This window comes from Squalius cephalus (genome assembly GCF_949319135.1).
Source record: "Squalius cephalus genome assembly, chromosome: 23".
NCBI classification, from domain to species: Eukaryota; Metazoa; Chordata; class Actinopteri; order Cypriniformes; family Leuciscidae; genus Squalius; species Squalius cephalus.
In genome coordinates, this window is record NC_137144.1 from 30,188,899 (window position 1) to 30,212,906 (window position 24,008).

Genomic DNA, 24,008 nt, shown 5'->3' on the forward strand with positions numbered 1-24,008 from the left:
AAACCATTACTGAAAGAGAAAAATGTTTGATGTTTGACGGAGGGAGGGGAAGATAGATAAAAATGAGTGTCTCGTGCCTACAGTTAAACACTGAGTGGGGTAGTATTATGGTGTGGGGCACTGGTATAGCATTGTCTTTCAGTTGTATTTTATAGGTAAATGGCAATATGCCTTGACCCTCAAAAACATCTGGAAACATTGTCACAGACAGTCTTGTGAAGACATGTTGACTTTGTGAACTGCAACAAACATCAAATTTAGCATCTTTTGTTTTACTTGTCTTTTTAATCTAAATGCTCCTTGTGTTTCAGTTCATTGTCCATTGTAGGCTTTGAGGGGAAATGTACATTTTTAAATTAGATGTCTTAATGCTTTCACATCTCTGATGTTAATTAAATAAACGTTTGGGTAACACTTTATAATAACGTTCAGTTGTAAGGCATTTATAAGTGGTTGGGTAATGATGAACTAATCATTTACAGAACATTCATAAATGATTATGTAACCCAGGTTCAAAAACATTCGTAGTCTGAGTCAGTTTTATGAATACAGTTAGACTAAACAACCAAGAAATGTGAAGCAAATAATAAATAAGATTAAAAAAAGCTGAAATACAATTATTTCACATTAGATAAGGTTTATTTATAATATTAGGCAATATAGGCAGGGATCTAGAAATCTGTGCCTACTGAATATGACACAATCACATAGCCTATTGGTTATTAATGTATCACATCATCGGATACGCATTTTGTAAGGTGATGCAAGCTGCGTTCATGTTTGGTTGCCATTGGGCAGTTCAGGGTGCTGAAAGTCCCATTGGGCTTCATCAAAGCGTTACAATGGGTGTTTGCCATCTTTGCATTCTCCACCTGCGGGAGTTACTCCGGCTCCTTCAGGATGAGCGTGGAGTGCAGGAACAGATCAGACAGTGACCTGAAAATATATGTGGATTTTGAGTATCCATTCAGGCCAGTTTTGTTATCTTGGAATTTAGATTCTGGATTCTTCTGTTCGAGGACTGTTTTATGAACACTTCAAATGTGCACTGTGTGAAGATGGCGGGCCACCCTTGAGACGACCAAAGACACTTACCTTTTGCCTTCGTGGACATCTGCATTGCTTCAACGAAATATTTCATTGGGTTCTTGAAGGTTTGGAGTATTTACAACATTTCAATTCTTTTTGAGCACAGTGACAGGACCATTCTTTATAAGGAGCTGAGGAAAAAAATATATATCATTTGTTATCATCTGGACTGACATTATCGAACTGTGCATTCTAAAAGGTTACTGAACAGATTTTTGTTCATGCAATTTTACATATGTTTATGGTGTAAACTTGTGATTTCACATACACTGGTATTTGTTTTGTTTTTCCCCCAAATGTGTTGTTAGAATTGATTTGAGTCACAATTCAAGTGTTAAAATTGAGCTAATATTGACATAAGGTCATAAGTAAAGGAAGAAATCTAGACTTTGAACATTTGAGTCGAGAACTAAATTTAATTTATTTTGAGGGAAGGAATCCTTTTTTTATATATATATTCTATCCACAAGTGTCAGTCTATGACTTAAAAACTAAGATAAAAAATTAATACACAAACAAGATCAAGACTTAGAATAATTAAACAAATACAAATAATCTTTCTGGTAGAATATTTTATTCTAGGGTTTCTACAGCATAGAGCTCGTACAGTGTCTGTTTCTGAATCATTGTATTTTCTGGAGTAATTTTCTATGGTTTTATCCATCAGTCTTTGTGAGGACCTTCAGTCTCAGTGTTACAATCACGTTTGTTCAGGGGATCCTGTAGATCTTGATCATCGCTCACTGTAGACTAAGGATCATGATTATCTTCATCAGGACTGATGGTGTGCTGAGTGTCCTTCTGTTGCTCAGGGACAGACTCTTTAGGCTGATTCTTCACTGTAGACTGAGGATCATTATTATCTTCACCAGGACTGATGGTGTGCTGAGTGTCCTTCTGTTGCTCAGGGACAGACTCTTTAGGCTGATTCTTCACTGTAGACTGAGGATCATTATTATCTTCACCAGGACTGATGGTGTGCTGAGTGTCTTTCTGTTGCTCAGTGACAGACTCTTTAGACTGATTCTTCACTGTAGACTGAGGATCATGATTATCTTCATCAGGACTGATGGTGTGCTGAGGGTCCTTTTGTTGCTCAGGGACAGACTCTTCAGGCTGATTCTTCACTGTAGACTGAGAATCATGATTATCTTCACCAGGACTGATGGTGTGCTGAGTGTCCTTCTGTTGCTCAGGGACAGACTCTTTAGGCTGATTCTTCACTGTAGACTGAGGATCATTATTATCTTCACCAGGACTGATGGTGTGCTGAGTGTCCTTTTGTTGCTCAGGGACAGACTCTTCAGGCTGATTCTTCACTGTAGACTGAGGATCATTATTATCTTCATCAAGACTGATGGTGTGCTGAGTGTCCTTCTGTTGCTCAGGGACAGACTCTTTAGGCTGATTCTTCACTGTAGACTGAGGATCATTATTATCTTCACCAGGACTGATGGTGTGCTGAGTGTCCTTCTGTTGCTCAGGGACAGACTCTTTAGGCTGATTCTTCACTGTAGACTGAGGATCATTATTATCTTCACCAGGACTGATGGTGTGCTGAGTGTCCTTCTGTTTCTCAGGGACAGACTCTTTAGGCTGATTCCTCACTGTAGACTGAGGATCAGGATCATGATTATATTCACCAGGACTGATGGTGTGCTGAGTGTCCTTCTGTTTCTCAGTGACAGACTCTTCAGGCTGATTCTTCACTGTAGACTGAGGATCATGATCATGATTATCTTCACCAGGACTGATGGTGTGCTGAGTGTCCTTCTGTTTCTCAGTGACAGACTCTTCAGGCTGATTCTTCACTGTAGACTGAGGATCATGATCATGATTATCTTCATCAGGACTGATGGTGTGCTGAGTGTCCTTCTGTTTCTCAGGGACAGACTCTTCAGGCTGATTCTTCACTGTAGACTGAGGATCATGATTATCTTCATCAGGACTGATGGTGTGCTGAGTGTCCTTCTGTTTCTCAGGGACAGACTCTTCAGGCTGATTCTTCACTGTAGACTGAGGATCATTATTATCTTCATCAGGACAGATGGTGTGCTGAGTGTCCTTCTGTTGCTCAGGGACAGACTCTTTAGGCTGATTCTTCACTGTAGACTGAGGATCATTATTATCTTCACCAGGACTGATGGTGTGCTGAGTGTCCTTCTGTTGCTCAGGGACAGACTCTTTAGGCTGATTCTTCACTGTAGACTGAGGATCATTATTATCTTCACCAGGACTGATGGTGTGCTGAGTGTCCTTCTGTTGCTCAGGGACAGACTCTTTAGGCTGATTCTTTACTGTAGACTGAGGATCATTATTATCTTCACCAGGACTGATGGTGTGCTGAGTGTCCTTCTGTTGCTCAGGGACAGACTCTTTAGGCTGATTCTTCACTGTAGACTGAGGATCATTATTATCTTCACCAGGACTGATGGTGTGCTGAGTGTCCTTCTGTTGCTCAGGGACAGACTCTTTAGGCTGATTCTTCACTGTAGACTGAGGATCATTATTATCTTCACCAGGACTGATGGTGTGCTGAGTGTCCTTCTGTTGCTCAGGGACAGACTCTTTAGGCTGATTCTTCACTGTAGACTGAGGATCATTATTATCTTCACCAGGACTGATGGTGTGCTGAGTGTCCTTCTGTTGCTCAGGGACAGACTCTTTAGGCAGATTCTACACTGTAGACTGAGGATCATGATTATCTTCACCAGGACTGATGGTGTGCTGAGTGTCCTTTTGTTTCTCAGGGACAGACTCTTTAGGATGATTCTTCACTGTAGACTGAGGATCATGATTATCTTCATCAGGACTGATGGTGTGCTGAGTGTCCTTCTGTTTCTCAGGGACAGACTCTTCAGGCTGATTCTTCACTGTAGACTGAGGATCAGTATTATCTTCACCAGGACTGATGGTGTGCTGAGTGTCCTTCTGTTGCTCAGTGACAGACTCTTTAGGCTGATTCTTCACTGTAGACTGAGGATCATTATTATCTTCACCAGGACTGATGGTGTGCTGAGTGTCCTTCTGTTGCTCAGGGACAGACTCTTTAGGCTGATTCTTCACTGTAGACTGAGGATCATTATTATCTTCACCAGGACTGATGGTGTGCTGAGTGTCCTTCTGTTGCTCAGGGACAGACTCTTTAGGCTGATTCTTCACTGTAGACTGAGGATCATTATTATCTTCACCAGGACTGATGGTGTGCTGAGTGTCCTTCTGTTGCTCAGGGACAGACTCTTCAGGCTGATTCTTCACTGTAGACTGAGGATCATTATTATCTTCATCAGGACTGATGGTGTGCTGAGTGTCCTTCTGTTGCTCAGGGACAGACTCTTTAGGCTGATTCTTCACTGTAGACTGAGGATCATTATTATCTTCACCAGGACTGATGGTGTGCTGAGTGTCCTTCTGTTGCTCAGGGACAGACTCTTTAGGCTGATTCTTCACTGTAGACTGAGGATCATTATTATCTTCACCAGGACTGATGGTGTGCTGAGTGTCCTTCTGTTGCTCAGGGACAGACTCTTTAGGCTGATTCTTCACTGTAGACTGAGGATCATGATTATCTTCACCAGGACTGATGGTGTGCTGAGTGTCCTTTTGTTTCTCAGGGACAGACTCTTTAGGATGATTCTTCACTGTAGACTGAGGATCATTATTATCTTCACCAGGACTGATGGTGTGCTGAGTGTCCTTCTGTTGCTCAGGGACAGACTCTTTAGGCTGATTCTTCACTGTAGACTGAGGATCATGATTATCTTCATCAGGACTGATGGTGTGCTGAGTGTCCTTCTGTTTCTCAGGGACAGACTCTTTAGGCTGATTCTTCACTGTAGACTGAGGATCATTATTATCTTCACCAGGACTGATGGTGTGCTGAGTGTCCTTCTGTTGCTCAGGGACAGACTCTTTAGGCTGATTCTTCACTGTAGACTGAGGATCATGATTATCTTCATCAGGACTGATGGTGTGCTGAGTGTCCTTCTGTTTCTCAGGGACAGACTCTTCAGGCTGATTCTTCACTGTAGACTGAGGATCATGATTATCTTCATCAGGACTGATGGTGTGCTGAGTGTCCTTCTGTTTCTCAGGGACAGACTCTTTAGGCTGATTCTTCACTGTAGACTGAGAATCATTATTATCTTCACCAGGACTGATGGTGTGCTGAGTGTCCTTCTGTTGCTCAGGGACAGACTCTTTAGGCTGATTCTTCACTGTAGACTGAGGATCATTATTATCTTCATTAGGACAGATGGTGTGCTGAGTGTCCTTCTGTTGCTCAGGGACAGACTCTTTAGGCTGATTCTTCACTGTAACCTGAGGATCATTATTATCTTCACCAGGACTGATGGTGTGCTGAGTGTCCTTCTGTTGCACAGGGACAGACTCTTTAGGCTGATTCTTCACTGTAGACTGAGGATCATTATTATCTTCACCAGGACTGATGGTGTGCTGAGTGTCCTTCTGTTGCTCAGGGACAGACTCTTTAGGCTGATTCTTCACTGTAGACTGAGGATCATTATTATCTTCACCAGGACTGATGGTGTGCGGAGTGTCCTTCTGTTGCTCAGGGACAGACTCTTTAGGCTGATTCTTCACTGTAGACTGAGGATCATTATTATCTTCACCAGGACTGATGGTGTGCTGAGTGTCCTTCTGTTGCTCAGGGACAGACTCTTTAGGCTGATTCTTCACTGTAGACTGAGGATCATTATTATCTTCATCAGGACTGATGGTGTGCTGAGTGTCCTTCTGTTGCTCAGGGACAGACTCTTTAGGCTGATTCTTCACTGTAGACTGAGGATCATTATTATCTTCACCAGGACTGATGGTGTGCTGAGTGTCCTTCTGTTGCTCAGGGACAGACTCTTTAGGCTGATTCTTCACTGTAGACTGAGGATCATTATTATCTTCACCAGGACTGATGGTGTGCTGAGTGTCCTTCTGTTGCTCAGGGACAGACTCTTTAGGCTGATTCTTCACTGTAGACTGAGGATCATGATTATCTTCATCAGGACTGATGGTGTGCTGAGTGTCCTTCTGTTTCTCAGGGACAGACTCTTTAGGCTGATTCTTCACTGTAGACTGAGGATCATTATTATTTTCACCAGGACTGATGGTGTGCTGAGTGTCCTTCTGTTGCTCAGGGACAGACTCTATAGGCTGATTCTTCACTGTAGACTGAGGATCATGATTATCTTCATCAGGACTGATGGTGTGCTGAGTGTCCTTCTGTTTCTCAGGGACAGACTCTTTAGGCTGATTCTTCACTGTAGACTGAGGATCATTATTATCTTCACCAGGACTGATGGTGTGCTGAGTGTCCTTCTGTTGCTCAGGGACAGACTCTTTAGGCTGATTCTTCACTGTAGACTGAGGATCATTATTATCTTCACCAGGACTGATGGTGTGCTGAGTGTCCTTCTGTTGCTCAGGGACAGACTCTTCAGGCTGATTCTTCACTGTAGACTGAGGATCATTATTATCTTCACCAGGACTGATGGTTTGCTGAGTGTCCTTCTGTTTCTCAGGGACAGACTCTTCAGGCTGATTCTTCACTGTAGACTGAGGATCATGATTATCTTCATCAGGACTGATGGTGTGCTGAGTGTCCTTCTGTTTCTCAGTGACAGACTCTTCAGGCTGATTCTTCACTGTAGACTGAGGATCATGATCATTATTATCTTCATCAGGACTGATGGTGTGCTGAGTGTCCTTCTGTTTCTCAGTGACAGACTCTTTAGGCTGATTCTTCACTGTAGACTGAGGATCATGATTATCTTCATCAGGACTGATGGTGTGCTGAGTGTCCTTCTGTTTCTCAGGGACAGACTCTTCAGGCTGATTCTTCACTGTAGACTGAGGATCATGATTATCTTCATCAGGACTGATGGTGTGCTGAGTGTCCTTCTGTTGCTCAGGGACAGACTCTTCAGGCTGATTCTTCACTGTAGACTGAGGATCATTATTATCTTCATCAGGACTGATTGTGTGCTGAGTGTCCTTCTGTTTCTCAGGGACAGACTCTTTAGGCTGATTCTTCACTGTAGACTGAGGATCATGATTATCTTCATCAGGACTGATGGTGTGCTGAGTGTCCTTCTGTTTCTCAGTGACAGACTCTTTAGGCTGATTCTTCACTGTAGACTGAGGATCATTATTATCTTCACCAGGACTGATGGTGTGCTGAGTGTCCTTCTGTTTCTCAGGGACAGACTCTTCAGGCTGATTCTTCACTGTAGACTGAGGAACATGATTATCTTCATCAGGACTGATGGTGTGCTGAGTGTCCTTCTGTTGCTCAGGGACAGACTCTTCAGGCTGATTCTTCACTGTAGACTGAGGATCATGATTATCTTCATCAGGACTGATGGTGTGCTGAGTGTCCTTTTGTTGCTCAGGGACAGACTCTTCAGGCTGATTCTTCACTGTAGACTGAGAATCATGATTATCTTCACCAGGACTGATGGTGTGCTGAGTGTCCTTCTGTTGCTCAGTGACAGACTCTTCAGGCTGATTCTTCACTGTAGACTGAGGATCATTATTATCTTCATCAGGACTGATGGTGTGCTGAGTGTCCTTCTGTTGCTCAGTGACAGACTCTTCAGGCTGATTCTTCACTGTAGACTGAGGATCATTATTATCTTCATCAGGACAGATGGTGTGCTGAGTGTCCTTCTGTTGCTCAGGGACAGACTCTTTAGGCTGATTCTTCACTGTAGACTGAGGATCATTATTATCTTCACCAGGACTGATGGTGTGCTGAGTGTCCTTCTGTTGCTCAGGGACAGACTCTTTAGGCTGATTCTTCACTGTAGACTGAGGATCATTATTATCTTCACCAGGACTGATGGTGTGCTGAGTGTCCTTCTGTTGCTCAGGGACAGACTCTTCAGGCTGATTCTTCACTGTAGACTGAGGATCAGGATCATTATTATCTTCACCAGGACAGATGGTGTGCTGAGTGTCCTTCTGTTGCTCAGGGACAGACTCTTTAGGCTGATTCTTCACTGTAACCTGAGGATCATTATTATCTTCACCAGGACTGATGGTGTGCTGAGTGTCCTTCTGTTGCACAGGGACAGACTCTTTAGGCTGATTCTTCACTGTAGACTGAGGATCATTATTATCTTCACCAGGACTGATGGTGTGCTGAGTGTCCTTCTGTTGCTCAGGGACAGACTCTTTAGGCTGATTCTTCACTGTAGACTGAGGATCATTATTATCTTCACCAGGACTGATGGTGTGCTGAGTGTCCTTCTGTTGCTCAGGGACAGACTCTTTAGGCTGATTCTTCACTGTAGACTGAGGATCATTATTATCTTCACCAGGACTGATGGTGTGCTGAGTGTCCTTCTGTTGCTCAGGGACAGACTCTTTAGGCTGATTCTTCACTGTAGACTGAGGATCATTATTATCTTCATCAGGACTGATGGTGTGCTGAGTGTCCTTCTGTTGCTCAGGGACAGACTCTTTAGGCTGATTCTTCACTGTAGACTGAGGATCATTATTATCTTCACCAGGACTGATGGTGTGCTGAGTGTCCTTCTGTTGCTCAGGGACAGACTCTTTAGGCTGATTCTTCACTGTAGACTGAGGATCATTATTATCTTCACCAGGACTGATGGTGTGCTGAGTGTCCTTCTGTTGCTCAGGGACAGACTCTTTAGGCTGATTCTTCACTGTAGACTGAGGATCATGATTATCTTCATCAGGACTGATGGTGTGCTGAGTGTCCTTCTGTTTCTCAGGGACAGACTCTTTAGGCTGATTCTTCACTGTAGACTGAGGATCATTATTATTTTCACCAGGACTGATGGTGTGCTGAGTGTCCTTCTGTTGCTCAGGGACAGACTCTATAGGCTGATTCTTCACTGTAGACTGAGGATCATGATTATCTTCATCAGGACTGATGGTGTGCTGAGTGTCCTTCTGTTTCTCAGGGACAGACTCTTTAGGCTGATTCTTCACTGTAGACTGAGGATCATTATTATCTTCACCAGGACTGATGGTGTGCTGAGTGTCCTTCTGTTGCTCAGGGACAGACTCTTTAGGCTGATTCTTCACTGTAGACTGAGGATCATTATTATCTTCACCAGGACTGATGGTGTGCTGAGTGTCCTTCTGTTGCTCAGGGACAGACTCTTCAGGCTGATTCTTCACTGTAGACTGAGGATCATTATTATCTTCACCAGGACTGATGGTTTGCTGAGTGTCCTTCTGTTTCTCAGGGACAGACTCTTCAGGCTGATTCTTCACTGTAGACTGAGGATCATGATTATCTTCATCAGGACTGATGGTGTGCTGAGTGTCCTTCTGTTTCTCAGGGACAGACTCTTCAGGCTGATTCTTCACTGTAGACTGAGGATCATGATTATCTTCATCAGGACTGATGGTGTGCTGAGTGTCCTTCTGTTGCTCAGGGACAGACTCTTCAGGCTGATTCTTCACTGTAGACTGAGGATCATTATTATCTTCATCAGGACTGATTGTGTGCTGAGTGTCCTTCTGTTTCTCAGGGACAGACTCTTTAGGCTGATTCTTCACTGTAGACTGAGGATCATGATTATCTTCATCAGGACTGATGGTGTGCTGAGTGTCCTTCTGTTTCTCAGTGACAGACTCTTTAGGCTGATTCTTCACTGTAGACTGAGGATCATTATTATCTTCACCAGGACTGATGGTGTGCTGAGTGTCCTTCTGTTTCTCAGGGACAGACTCTTCAGGCTGATTCTTCACTGTAGACTGAGGAACATGATTATCTTCATCAGGACTGATGGTGTGCTGAGTGTCCTTCTGTTGCTCAGGGACAGACTCTTCAGGCTGATTCTTCACTGTAGACTGAGGATCATGATTATCTTCATCAGGACTGATGGTGTGCTGAGTGTCCTTTTGTTGCTCAGGGACAGACTCTTCAGGCTGATTCTTCACTGTAGACTGAGAATCATGATTATCTTCACCAGGACTGATGGTGTGCTGAGTGTCCTTCTGTTGCTCAGTGACAGACTCTTCAGGCTGATTCTTCACTGTAGACTGAGGATCATTATTATCTTCATCAGGACAGATGGTGAGCTGAGTGTCCTTCTGTTGCTCAGGGACAGACTCTTTAGGCTGATTCTTCACTGTAGACTGAGGATCATTATTATCTTCACCAGGACTGATGGTGTGCTGAGTGTCCTTCTGTTGCTCAGGGACAGACTCTTTAGGCTGATTCTTCACTGTAGACTGAGGATCATTATTATCTTCACCAGGACTGATGGTGTGCTGAGTGTCCTTCTGTTGCTCAGGGACAGACTCTTTAGGCTGATTCTTCACTGTAGACTGAGGATCAGGATCATTATTATCTTCACCAGGACTGATGGTGTGCTGAGTGTCCTTCTGTTGCTCAGGGACAGACTCTTTAGGCTGATTCTTCACTGTAGACTGAGGATCATTATTATCTTCACCAGGACTGATGGTGTGCTGAGTGTCCTTCTGTTTAGGCTGATTCTTCACTGTAGACTGAGGATCATTATTATCTTCACCAGGACTGATGGTGTGCTGAGTGTCCTTCTGTTGCTCAGGGACAGACTCTTCAGGCTGATTCTTCACTGTAGACTGAGGATCATTATTATCTTCATCAGGACTGATGGTGTGCTGAGTGTCCTTCTGTTGCTCAATGACAGACTCTTTAGGCTGATTCTTCACTGTAGACTGAGGATCATTATTATCTTCATCAGGACTGATGATGTGCTGAGTGTCCTTCTGTTGCTCAGGGACAGACTCTTTAGGCTGATTCTTCACTGTAGACTGAGGATCATGATTATCTTCACCAGGACTGATGGTGTGCTGAGTGTCCTTCTGTTGCTCAGGGACAGACTCTTCAGGCTGATTCTTCCCTGTAGACTGAGGATCATGATCATGATTATCTTCACCAGGACTGATGGTTTGCTGAGTGTCCTTCTGTTTCTCAGGGACAGACTCTTCAGGCTGATTCTTCACTGTAGACTGAGGATCATGATTATCTTCATCAGGACTGGCCGTGAGTTCAGTGTGTTGATGTGCCTGAACCCAGGAGTCTTCAGGATTTATCCAGATCTGACTGCTGGTACTGTTATTCTGAGGACTTTTGCATTTACTGTGTCTTCTCATTGGCTGGAGCTGATTTTCTGTTAGCAAAGAGTTTGCTCTTTGTGTAGGTTTCTTTGGTCTTTCTAACTCATTGACCTCAGAGAAAGTGTCCCCTGTACTTCTCAAACCTGAAAGAAGAAACAAGAATAACACAATAAAGCAAGTGATTTCCACGGTCCACAGAACATGCATCATGTGTAATGCTCTTTATGAGTTCTGTATAACGTTTGCTTTGAGAAGTGTGTTGAAGCCCTGACACAAAATATCTTAATTTTAATAATTTTAGAGACACACTTTGAAAGAGGAGCTTTTAGATTTTATTTAGTACAACATTTATCATAGAATACAAATTTCCTAAAATTTCAATTTTACTTAATAAATACTCTGAGATGTTTCGGTTGTAAGAGAGACTACCCTGGATTGCGATTTCAGACAAATACATTTATTTTATTTTTCATTTTATTTTAAACAATGTGTGTGAAACAGTGTAACACACTCACTGTTACAATTGGACCTTCTTCAGTAATTTCCCGTAAAATCTGACCCAACAGCTGAGGTGAATCAAGGTAAGACAAAGAGACAGTTTTGAACACTGATATTTGATGTTCTTGCTCAATATTTTTTAATATTAACAACAAAGTGCAGATACGATGCAAGTAAGAGATTCATTGTACAGTGTAGACAGCTTCAGTGATATTAATAGGAGTTTGTACGAGAGTGCAGCATTTACGCACTTCTGTTTAGGGCAACATTCTTTGCATGCTTCTTGTATATAATTAGTTTTCAATTTGAATTACCAATGTGTTTTTAGTGCTGCTAAAATAACCAATGTGTAACAGGCCAGTTTAAACCATCCTGAGAGCTGAGCTCATTTAATTTCCTAATCTGAAAATGGCTTTGAAAATTCTCTCTTGAGTATTTAAATAAAGGTTGTTTTCAGTCTAAATATCATGTTTAGTTTTGGGGTTTGTTTCATGTTTGCATGTCCTTTATTTTGTAATTCATGCTCTTTGTTATGCTTCCTGTTTCTCATATGTTTACCTTGCTCCTCATATATCTTGCATTCATGTGTCCATGGCTGTTTCTCAATTCCAAGAACACAAAAACAGACTTGCGTTCTCGTTGAGACCAGTCTTGCCAGTCGACCTTGAAAGAACGAACTCGAAAGGACATGATGACACAGAATGCATTTTTGTGAGAATTGAGATGTGCTGCAATCTTGCTGCATAACTGACCATCTCAGCAAATAGTGACTAACAACCAAAGCACAATATATACAACATGACATCACAAACAAACCTATTAAAAATGTATTTCATATTATTATAGACATTGTTTTCATATACGGTTATATCGTTTTTTTTTTGTTTTTTTTTTTTTATTTTTTACCATGTGTATTTATGAAAATGACTAGCCTGTGTGTTACTTTGTCAATGTTCATATTCTTTTTAATATGCCAATAAAAATACTGCTGGTTTCTTAGGGTCTTTATCACTTTATTAAAATTAAGCAAAAGAGACAAGACAAATGTACTTTCACCAGCTGTCATGTATTTCGAGCTTGCAGCGGGAATCTCACAAGTAAGAACGAGAAGTTTAAAGCTTACAGGCTTCCGTACGTTGACCGCCCGCAGTGTCTTCTGGGATTTTTAACTGTTCGACTGTCTCATGTCTGCATTCGATGCATCCTCAATATCAAGAACACATTCGGGCACTTTCATGCGTCCTCTATACTTGTGTTCTTGAGTACTTTAATTGAACTTCTATGGTTGATGATGACTTAGTACAAGAACACAAGATCGTTGAAGAACGCATATTGAAAAACAGCCCATGTCTTTTGCTACCCCTGTACGTGTCATGTTCTGATTGTTCTGGTTGTCCTGGTCATGTGTCCTGTGTTCTTTTGGATCATTGTTTAATTGTCCCTCATTTAATTATTAGTCTCTGTGTATGTTTCCATTGTCTCTTGTCTATCTTTGTTCATCAAACCATTGTTGGTAAGTTTGTTTAGCTCAAGTGTGTTCATGTTTCTAGTCCATGCTTCAAGTGTTTGTTTATTTTGTATTGGTTTCACATCTACGCTAATAAACTGCACATGGGTTCTCCACTACAACTCGCCTCAGTGGACTATACTACACTGAAGAATTTTTATTGATTTAATCCTTGTGTACTGTAGCTTTAAGACTTCAGAAAACATTTAAGGGTCCTTGAGTCAAATCTGATATATATAGTTTTTCTTTTCTTTACATACACACAATATGATACTTTGAAGAATTATATATGGAAGCTTATGGGTAGCAATATTCCATTTTGAAATGTAATATGCAAAATGTCAGTGCAATATGTAAAATGACTCTATTTAAATTTACATTTTCCTTACCAAATTTCATCAAATGTCCCGAAATGAATGTAGCAAAATTCAATGTGGAATTGAAAATGCAATTCGAGCCAACCAAGTCCCCACCCTGCCAGTCATGATGTCACAACTAGTGTGCAGTTCTCCACTTCAAAACTTGTCCCAGCACCACTGATTACTATTAATGTCCCAACACTATACTGCATTGTGCAATATTTGCCTTGATTAATGGTTTTAAAGCAATGATTAATTTTGGCTATGTCTATAAAATTTATGAATATGGATATTCATGCGAGTAGAGATTACACAACATTTCAATATTTGCTTACATTTTCTGAAGAAAAGCAAACATGCAGTCTCAGAGACAGCATCTTCTGAGTTCCTGTTAAGAATAAATGCAAAATTAAAAAGACACCACAACGCATCTGCAAAGGTTCCTGGCTCCCAATGAAACACTTCTTTTATTAGTATGTTTGATTAAGTGACTGTTAACTTACCTTACATCATAAATATTCTGAATCTGCAAAACACAAGGGCAGAGATTACATATGTTGAACATCGTCCTATTATGCTATTTTAAAGGTTCTTAATGTTGTGTTGGAGTCTCCTGCAACAGGTGTACATGAATCCAAGGTCAAAAAAGGTCTTTTCTCGCAGTGTCTGAAACGGTTCAATCAAGGATTCGGTCTCTCTGAACCCTGCCTCTACGAGAGACTAGTCTGCTCCGATTGGTCAGATTGCCCAGCCTGTTGTGATTGGTCTACTCTGCTCCGATTGGTCAGATTGCCCAGCCTGTTGTGATTGGCCTACTCTGCTCTGATTGGTCAGATTGCCCAGTCTGTTGTGATTGGCCTCCTCTGCTCTTTTCTTTTCTTTTTTTTTTTCTTTTTACTTTATTTATATAGCACAAGTAAACACAACTGAAGTTGACCACTGTGCTTTACATAACAAGGAAAGCATGAAAAGGAGAAACATCACAATTGCACAATATAATCATAGCCACATAAAACATTAAAATTAAGGAAATGCCTGTTCGAAGAGATATAACTTTAGTTTAAGTTTAAACTCATAGAAGGAAGTCAACGATCTCAGCGAGGAGGGGATGCTATTCCACAGCCTTGGACCGATAACAGCGAAAGCACGATCCCCTCTCGACTTTAATCGAGAATGTGGCAGGGACAAATTAAAATTACTAGAGGACCGTAGACATCTACCAGGCACATTCACAGTCAGAAGTTCGGATAAATAAGAAGGTGCAAGACCATGTAACGATTTAAAAACAAGCAACAATAATTTCAAGTCAACCCTATAGCGCACCGGCAGCCAGTTAAGCGACAATAAAATTGGAGTGATGTGTTCATGTCTGCGGACCCCAGTTAGGAATCTGGCAGCAGCGTTTTGGACCATTTGAAGCCTTGTGATAGAAAACTTGGGTAAACCTGCATATAAGGAATTACAATAATCCAGGCGGGACAGAACAAATGCATGTATAGTTCTTTCAAGCTCCAATGGTGATAAGAAAGACTTTACTCTGGATAGCAGCTTCAAGTGATAAAAACATGATTTAACTACTGTGTTTATATGTTTATCAAGCTTAAGAGAGGAATCCAACGTAACTCCCAGACTCCTAACAGTAGGTTTAATATCACAAAATTGGTTTGCAGCATTAAAGGTGGTTTTTCCATTTCCTATGGAGGGCCCAAACACAATAGCCTCAGTTTTGCTAGCATTCAGATGTAAAAAATTTGCGGACATCCAGGATTGTATTTCATTTAAACATGCAAAAAGGGTTTCCAGGCCCTTTGAGTCAGTACGTTTAAAAGGCAGATAGATTTGAGTATCGTCTGCGTATAAATGAAAAGACACTCCATATTTCCTAAAAATTGATCCCAGCGGTAACATATATAATGAGAACAAAGTAGGAGCCAAAATGGAACCTTGTGGAACGCCACAGGCAAGAGGAGTTACAGATGAAACAGAACCTCCAATGCTAACTGAAAAGGTTCTATTTGTAAGATAAGACTTGAACCAATTGAGAGCATTTCCTTGGATGCCCACAAACTTTTCCAGACGTGATAATAAAATACTATGGTCAACAGTATCAAATGCTGCACTCAGATCTAAAAGAATTAGAATGACAGAATCCCCAGAATCAAGAGATAAAAAAATATCATTCAAAACTCTTAACAAAGCCGATTCAGTACTGTGGTTGATCCTAAAACCAGACTGGAATTTTTCAAGAATACTATTCTCATCAAGAAAGCTCTGTAACTGTAGTAACACAGTTTTCTCAAGAATCTTAGAAATAAATGATAAATTTGAAAATTTGATTTGCTCTGATTGGTCAGATTGCCCAGTCTGTTGTGATTGGCTTGATTGCCCAGTCTGTTGTGATTGGCCTACCTTGCTCTGATTGGTCAGATTGCTCAGTCTGTTTTGATTGGTCTACTCTGCTCTGATTGGTCACACGGCCAGTCGGTTGTGATTGGTCTACTCTTTTCTGATTGGTCAGACGGCCAGTCGGTTGTGATTGGTCTACTCTGCTCTGATTGGTCAGATGGCCCAGTCTGTTGTGATTGGCCTACTCTGCTCTGATTGGTCAGACGGCCAGTCTGTTGTGACTGGCCTACTCTGCTCTGATTGGTCAGACGGCCAGTCTGTTGTGACTGGCCTATTCTGCTCTGGTTGGTCAGATGGCTCAGTCTGTTGTGATTGGTCTGCTCTGCTCTGATTGGTCAGATGGCTCAGTCTGTTGTGATTGGTCTGCTCTGCTCTGATTGGTCAGATGGCCCCATCTGTTGTGATTGGCCTACTCTGCTCTGATTGGTCAGATGTCTCAGTCTGCTGTGATTGGTCGGAAACTAAATGCTCATTATCATATCTGAATCTCAGCTCTTGATAAACAGTGATACGAACAGTGTTGTGGTTCAATTCTTTTCAGGGGAATGACTTCAAAGATATTTGACATCAGAAAAAATTAGACTTTATTAACAAACAAAGCCGAGTGTCCCTCTGCAGAAAGACCCTCCAGAAAAATTGCCCAGCAAACGTATATACCCTCTCCTTGTCCCAAACATGGTAATACATTCTATAGGTATTTTGAGAAATAGTTTTGTACCATGTGACATTACTGAAATAGAATTTTCTGCTGTGACAACACCTTGTGCTCTCAGGTTCCAAAGTCAGCCAAAGTCACCCACAGACAAGGAAATAATAGTGTACAAAAACCAGTTAAATTACTTATTTTCTAAATAATAAAATCTTCAACATTCCCTCCTCTGGGGCTTATTTAAGCCCCACATTCGCTATCCTTTCCAGAGTGTAGTTTCAAAATCCAGTCCCCTCAGTTATACTACCTTAGTGACTAAATTAAGTCACTCATTCTTATTTTCAATGACTGAAATTATGCCACCATACTCCGGAGGAGCAATCGAGCCAAACATCTTTCTCCATACATTTTTCTTTCTTTCAGTTGTTTTTTCCTTTTCGATGGAGAAAGTAAAAGACTCGAATCCTCCCTAATCAAAAATCAAACATTGTTACAAGTGTGTGGATGAAATTGGTTCAGCATTGTCTTATTATCACTGTTATGTAGAACATGTCAAATACAAAAATCCCTTATACAGTTAAGAGTTCTCTTGCGGTGTAGATATCCTCTTCGACCCAGACACCCAGGATCTGGCTTATTCATTATCTTCTTCATCCTTATTCGAGGTACTTCAATCAACGTCCAATGATTGTAAATCTTAATTTGGTTTATAAGCTCAAATATATGATTTGTTGCCCTCTCAAATTAGTTTTCATTATCTTCTTAATATGGGAAGTACACAACTGAATAATAACCCTCTTTTAATATTGCAACTCCAAAAAACATTTCTAATCTTTTAAATCAAGCTTTCCTTAACTTTTTTATTCAATTGTAAAGTCATTCTACTTTTTTCATGTAATTGTTTTCATTATTATAAAGGCAAATCATTATAATAAATCTCTGCTGATTATAGAAGAATAAATGATTTAGTTTGCATGTTTATTTCGCATAATCCATATGAATTTTGATTTAAAATAGGGCTGGGTAAAAATAACTTTTCCTCATTTTTATTCGCTTATTATTTTTATGAAGGAATATCAATTCTTAAATTTGAAGAATCAATCTTTTAGTCAGTCATGTTTTAGTTGATGAACAACCATAACACTGTAGTGCAGCTACATTAAATCACAATTTTCTTCATTATAACGTTTTATATTTCAAATTCTGTCTACTTTATTACCAAATTTAAACAATAAATATCTCACGTGTTGCAGCTTTTTGTCATTATAGCTCCTCAGTTCAAGCATACCTTAACTGAATACCTTTTCTTCCTTTCTACTAATTTCTAAATGAACTATCATGAATTAACTTAATTATGTCACATGTAATCACTCAAACTAAGAAAGCTTCAAGAGCAATGTTACATTTACTTCATAAAAGTCATTCAATAACCTCATTAGACAATTAGAAAAAATAACTCTTGACAATAACTTTTAATACTATCTTACATATTCATTGTATGGTCATTTCTTTTTCTGTATAACTAAGTTTTTTCCTTAACCTTTTCAAACATAAAGCATTATAACTTAATTATTGTTAAAACTTCCTTTCTGTAATTTACGTTTTTGCATACATTTAATGTTAATCTTCAATTTTTCTGGAATAACTGCTAAACCATTATCTAAACTTATTTCTGATAGAATTTCAAATCTAAGGAATAATTCTTTGGTCTTAAATTTAATTACTTCTCTTGACCCTCCTCTGTTGATCTCATTGCCTTTACCCATCTCTATCTTGTTCATATAATCCATTACCAAGAGTTTTATTAGTCCTTCTGGTACTGATATATGGCCTATTTTTGTCACTGTTCCTTTCCTACCTTTATTTTTGGCACAAATTTCTCTTGTGTACAGTCAACAATTGCAAAAAATGCCTTTTATTTAATTTTCCTTATTCTTTTTCCTTATTCTTAATTTAGCCTTTTAATTATTGTCCTTCCTTATTCTTTTAATCCCTCCCCCCTTGCGCAGGTGAATACCTGTGCATCTGGTTTGAGAATATTCAAAAGTATGTTTTTGCGCAATAACCTGTCATTCTTACCCCCCTCTGGTACCACCATATAGATCGTTCATAAGGCAATAATCTACATGGTATTGAACAGTCTATATGCTATAACAATTTGTTTGTTATTGAATTTGAACAATTTCCATCTGAGGTGGTCGTTCTATTAGCACCATTTAAAATACATTTAATTAGTCAAATAGCATATTGAATCACATCATAATTCAAATCATAAATGAAATCAAATATTTGTTAATAGCCAGTGTTAATCTTTCTTTAATTTTCAACTGTAGCCTTAAATTAATTATGTATACCCGTTTTATTGGCAAATTACATTCGAGTACCCATTATGATCTATTTTAAAATGTCATTTAGGTCTATTTGTATTTTCCTTCATGACTTGTCTTAATTCGCACTGTGCTATGACAGTTACTTGAATTAGTCGCTTATCATTCATTATTTTCATTTGTTTTCTGATTTTTCATTATCGTTTTTACGTTGTTTTTGATATATTCTTTAATTCAATAATTTTTCTTTCTGGGGTTATCATTAAGTTGCTACTAGTATATTCAATGGCTTTAACATTACATTTAAAGACAGTTTGGTTGATGTTGACTATTGTTTGAACTTGTACTCATCTCTGTTGATTCTCTCTTCTTTGCACAATTCCTTGTAAGTTTCTTATTCTGCAACTTTTCATTTAAAGTTCTTCTTTTTCCATTCATGTTGATCATTTTGTTAGCCGTCTTAACCGTCATTACATGTTTCACCAGGGTGACTCTTTACGAGCCGTTGCATGGACTTCCCTCGGAGGTGAGGGGGCTGTTACTAGCACAAGCCCTCTTGATCCCTCACTTCCTGTTGTGGAGAGTAGAGGCTTGTTGGTGTGAGAGGCATGGACTCAAATGTCACTTTGCTGATCAATGTTCAAGTCTCTTCTTTTGTTGTTGTTGTTTGAATCGTCCCAGAAACCTTCCTGGAATTGAACTGTTCTCATCTGCGAATGCAACCTTCATTATTTCTTTTTAGTTTTGTTAGTGACAACAACATTTTAAATCATCTGCTCCATTGTCCTTCTTGGTGTCACCTGTAAAATGATCATGTGGGCTGAGTGGTGTTCTGGCCTCTTTTGTGTGTTTTCTGCTCATTAGCAGTAGGGCTTTACCCCTATATTATTTTTTTTACAATTAGTCAATTCAGCTCAGCTATCTCTTTGTTTTGAGTCCCACTATCAGCATACTAGTTATCAGGCATCTTGGACAACACTCAACCCACTTTGCAACAAGACAAAAGTTACAAGACAATATTTCAGTCTTTTGACAAAACGTCAGCTCCTTCATGATATTCTGAAAAGAAAATCAGATGTGTTATGCTCCATCATGATATTCTGAAAGGAAAGTCAGATGTGTTAGGCGCTGCGCAAAATATAGTACTGTTTTGTTTTCTTTTACAATTTTTTTCCCATTTTCTTTTTTCTATTGTTACTACAGTTTCGACCAGGATTTTAAACAAATCCATCCATGGTCATTATTTTATTGGGCAGAATATGCCCTGTGGGCCCACATATGAAATTTAGATACAGCTGTAGGCAAAATAATTGATTTGCCTTGGTGTACACCATCTCTCACTCATTCATACTCAGTCACTCATCGGCCGTCACACATTCTTCTTCCACAGGTTGTGTTCTAAATGCGGAACTTACAATTTTAGCTGTGGAATTCCAAAGGTCTGACAGACAACATCACAGCACAGTACACTATTCAGAAGTGTCAGTGATCTTAAGGTTTAGATTAACACCGTTGTTACAAACCCTTTTTTCTTGTTTTTTCCCAAACTCTAATAGATTAAATATTTCAGAATAATAGGCCTTAGTATGGTGCAGTTTGAGAGTAAGACAGCCAATTGTAATTTCTCAAATGCATTTTGTCATTTTCTTGGTCTACTTTTTCATATTCTTTTTGTTTTTTCTCATGAGCTTCTTTAAGAATAAAATTGGAGATCTCTGCCTAATCTTGGATCCATGGCCAATAACATTTCCATCTCATTATCCCAGTTTTGACAGCATTTTTAATTAAATAATTTTGGACTTTTGGAGTTATTTTCCTTCTCCAATCTATCTCTAGAATTATTAAAACAAGATGGAGTGACCAGTATCATTGTTTTACAAGCAAAAATAATAATTCTTTGACATTTTGTGTCTATCTTTTTCTTTGCCAGAGAATAATTCTATCACGCTTTTAGCAATGTTGTCTAATTTAATAGCCCTCACTATACCAAATCCAGCCTCAGTTTTAACTATTCGGTGAGTTTAGCACCCACTTCTCTGTATTTTCTTTTTCTTATAGAGCTGGACTTACCTATTGAAAGAGCAGAGAGGGTTAGTTTAGCAGAGAATATAAAGAATTGCTATGAGACCAGTGAATAATCAGAATGAATTAAGTTAATATAATAATGAACTAAATTTGACGCAGTCTCTGGAGTGTTCATTAGTTTTGTCACACCTGTGGTGCCGTAAGGGTCAGTTCTTCTTTTAGCTTGGCTGTTGCTCTGCGTGTTTTGTCAGCCTATAGGCTGTCACTCAAAGGCCCTTGCAGTGCGGAATATCCTCCGCTGTTTTTCTGTCTCTTCTCAGTTTGGGATTTTGATCAATCCTGTAACAGTTTTGCATCTCAGGATTTTCTTTGTCCTTAGGAAAAGTCTCAAGTGAAAGATTCACCTTTTCCAGTCTTTGCATTAACTCAGTCTTTTTGGGTCTTTTTGAACTTCAGGAGGGGAGCTGAGAACCCCTCACCCACTCTCTTCTTCTCTGCGTCAGTGTCTCTGCATTCATGTCTATGCCCTTTGCCCTCTTGTTGCTTCCACAGGACACTGTTTCCATCTGCAATTTGAACACTCAGAGATCTGCATGAGTCAAATTGAACTTTTACATATAAGCTATTAGCTCTTTATCTACATTCTACTTTTTTAACCTGCATCTTTTCACTGGTTCTTTTATATTAAAAATCTCACTGGTTGACCATAGCAGTTCCCTTATTCTATTAGTAAGCAGTTCTTCATTGCAGGAAAAAGCAAGCTAGTTCTGTTTTTATATATCAGCAATAATATAACTCTGATGATCTGAGAATAATTCAATTAAATAATTTTCCCTATCATAAAATCAGACTTTTTCTATATTTGCATGCTGTGTTCACAATAATCTAGTATGTTTCTCAACTATCATCAAGGAATTCCTCTTATTTTTTACTCTCATCAACTTCTGTAAAGTATTTTTGACTTTTGAAACTTGGTCACTCAATCTCGCTAACCTTCAGCACACTGCACCAGTTATTTTTCTCTTAACACAAACTTATTTATCTGCAATGGAATACTTTTTCCACACTGTCGTCAGGGATAATGAGATACAAATTTTAGACGTCTTCAGATATAATATATAATATATTAAGCACGTGCAATCTTATTTGTATTTATCTATTAATATTCATCATTACATTTATTGATTAAATTTATATCTTATTATTTTAACTTATTTTATACTACAATATTCTTCTAAGTTAATATCTTGAAACAATTGTTTTCCCTTACTTTTCTTTCTTTTTTAATACACACCATTTCAGTCCCTTCATTCACAGGTCAGTCACACATTCTCTGTCCCTCCAAGCAACCAGGGTCAGAGGTCACTTATTTTCAACCACAGGCACAGTCACAGGATCCTACAGGCACACCAACATGATCTAACACACTTATTTTTTTCCCTTCTCTGTCAGATCTGAACAATACATTAAAATATTCACTAATCAACACAATGACACTTTTAACTATCCTATTCCATAAACCTCTGTGATTCACTTCCTCAACACAACAGAGTGAAATAAGACCTTAATTCCCCTGAGCAGACTCTTATTAGATTAATAAGGTACCCGGAAATTGACTTTATCTGCAATCATGCTCATTTGTATCCTTCAAGGCCCTCTTACAAATGTCTGCAGATCAACCATCTATAGGCTATAAGCTAAACTACACCTGTATCAATCAATGCCCACTTACAGGTATAACACATCAATAACTGATATCCTTATATCAGTACGCTTGTCATCCATCGAGGCCCTCTTGACAAGTAACACAAAACTTAACTGATATCCTTATCAGTGAATTCAAACCCTCTGTGTGCATGCTTTTTGCTCATCATCCTTCAAGGCCCACTTGATGAACAAACACAGAACCTTACGTACGTACGTCAAAACTCTTTGCGCTAACTCAGCATCACCAGTAGTTATAGAATCCACTCAGGATTAAACAAGCACTAGCAAACACTATCGGGAGCCCCCCCCGCGCTTTTACCAACTACTTGACATCTACAAAGACAATGCATGCAATTTTTCTGATATCAAACACTCCTTTTCACTTTTTAAGTTCTTTAAATTTGGAGAAGCTTTTCTTACCACATCCGGGCCACTGGTGACTTACACACACCTTATTCAAAAGCAAAAACTGCTCACCTCAAAGTACAGCGGCCACTGTTGTCTGTGTGAGTCACCAGCGATCCCTTTGTGGCTCCTTCAGCTCCTAAGCCAAGCCCCACGTTGGGCGCCATTTGTTGTGGTTCAATTCTTTTCAGGGGAATGACTTCAAAGATATTTGACATCAGAAAAAATTAGACTTTATTAACAAACAAAGCCGAGTGTCCCTCTGCAGAAAGACCCTCCAGAAAAATTGCCCAGCAAACGTATATACCCTCTCCTTGTCCCAAACATGGTAATACATTCTATAGGTATTTTGAGAAATAGTTTTGTACCATGTGACATTACTGAAATAGAATTTTCTGCTGTGACAACACCTTGTGCTCTCAGGTTCCAAAGTCAGCCAAAGTCACCCACAGACAAGGAAATAATAGTGTACAAAAACCAGTTAAATTACTTATTTTCTAAATAATAAAATCTTCAACATTAGTAACGATGGCGTGGGTTTTACTGTATCAATCTCATCAAAGTGGATTTGCTTTGGCAGCAGAAAACAGCGTCTTCTCGACATGAACAACACAAACCAAACTCTTCCAGTCTCAGATAAACTACAGTGTTTGAGAGCGGGGCAAAGAGACGCTGTTCAGCCAATCAAGACCATAGCTTCATTGGCTGAATTATGCTATTCAGCAGGAAGTGAGACTGGAATTACTCTCGACTCATTTCAGGCAGTCCAGAATTGCTTTTTTCTTTTAGGAGAAAATAACTTTATTTGTTGTGCACTTTTATCTTTGAAACGTTATACATTTACAAGCAGCTATATTACACACTGCATGAAAGGTCACATGCAGTTGTTGCCTAAAGGTTAGAGTGTCTGACTTGTAACCCAGAGGTTGTGGGTTCAA

General features: G+C 39.6%; 2 protein-coding genes across 4 annotated transcripts in view; both read right to left on the bottom strand.

The window, feature by feature from the left end:
* Window positions 1-623: 623 nt before the first annotated feature.
* Window positions 624-12,392, bottom strand: LOC307151288 (uncharacterized protein; the record flags this gene model as incomplete). The annotated part of the gene is made up of 4 exons (XM_079859240.1): window positions 624-936; window positions 1,096-5,018; window positions 11,211-11,330; window positions 12,314-12,392. 3 exons carry the CDS (start codon window positions 12,390-12,392, stop codon window positions 3,766-3,768), a joined length of 1,452 nt encoding a protein of 483 aa, XP_079715366.1. The 3' UTR covers window positions 624-936; window positions 1,096-3,765.
* Window positions 12,393-12,589: 197 nt separating this feature from the next.
* LOC307151475 overlaps window positions 12,590-24,008 on the bottom strand; it is a 54,658-nt gene continuing 43,239 nt past the window's right edge. For 2 of the 3 annotated variants that reach the window (XM_079859541.1, XM_079859539.1), the window contains 2 exons: window positions 14,055-14,077; window positions 12,590-13,939 (listed from right to left, as the gene is read on the bottom strand). In XM_079859541.1, coding sequence (XP_079715667.1) covers window positions 13,804-13,939; window positions 14,055-14,077 — 159 coding nt within the window. In that variant the 3' untranslated portion in view covers window positions 12,590-13,803. Of the gene's footprint in view, window positions 13,940-14,054; window positions 14,078-16,524; window positions 19,644-24,008 lie in introns of those variants that run through there. The other variant, XM_079859540.1, reaches the window with a different exon arrangement.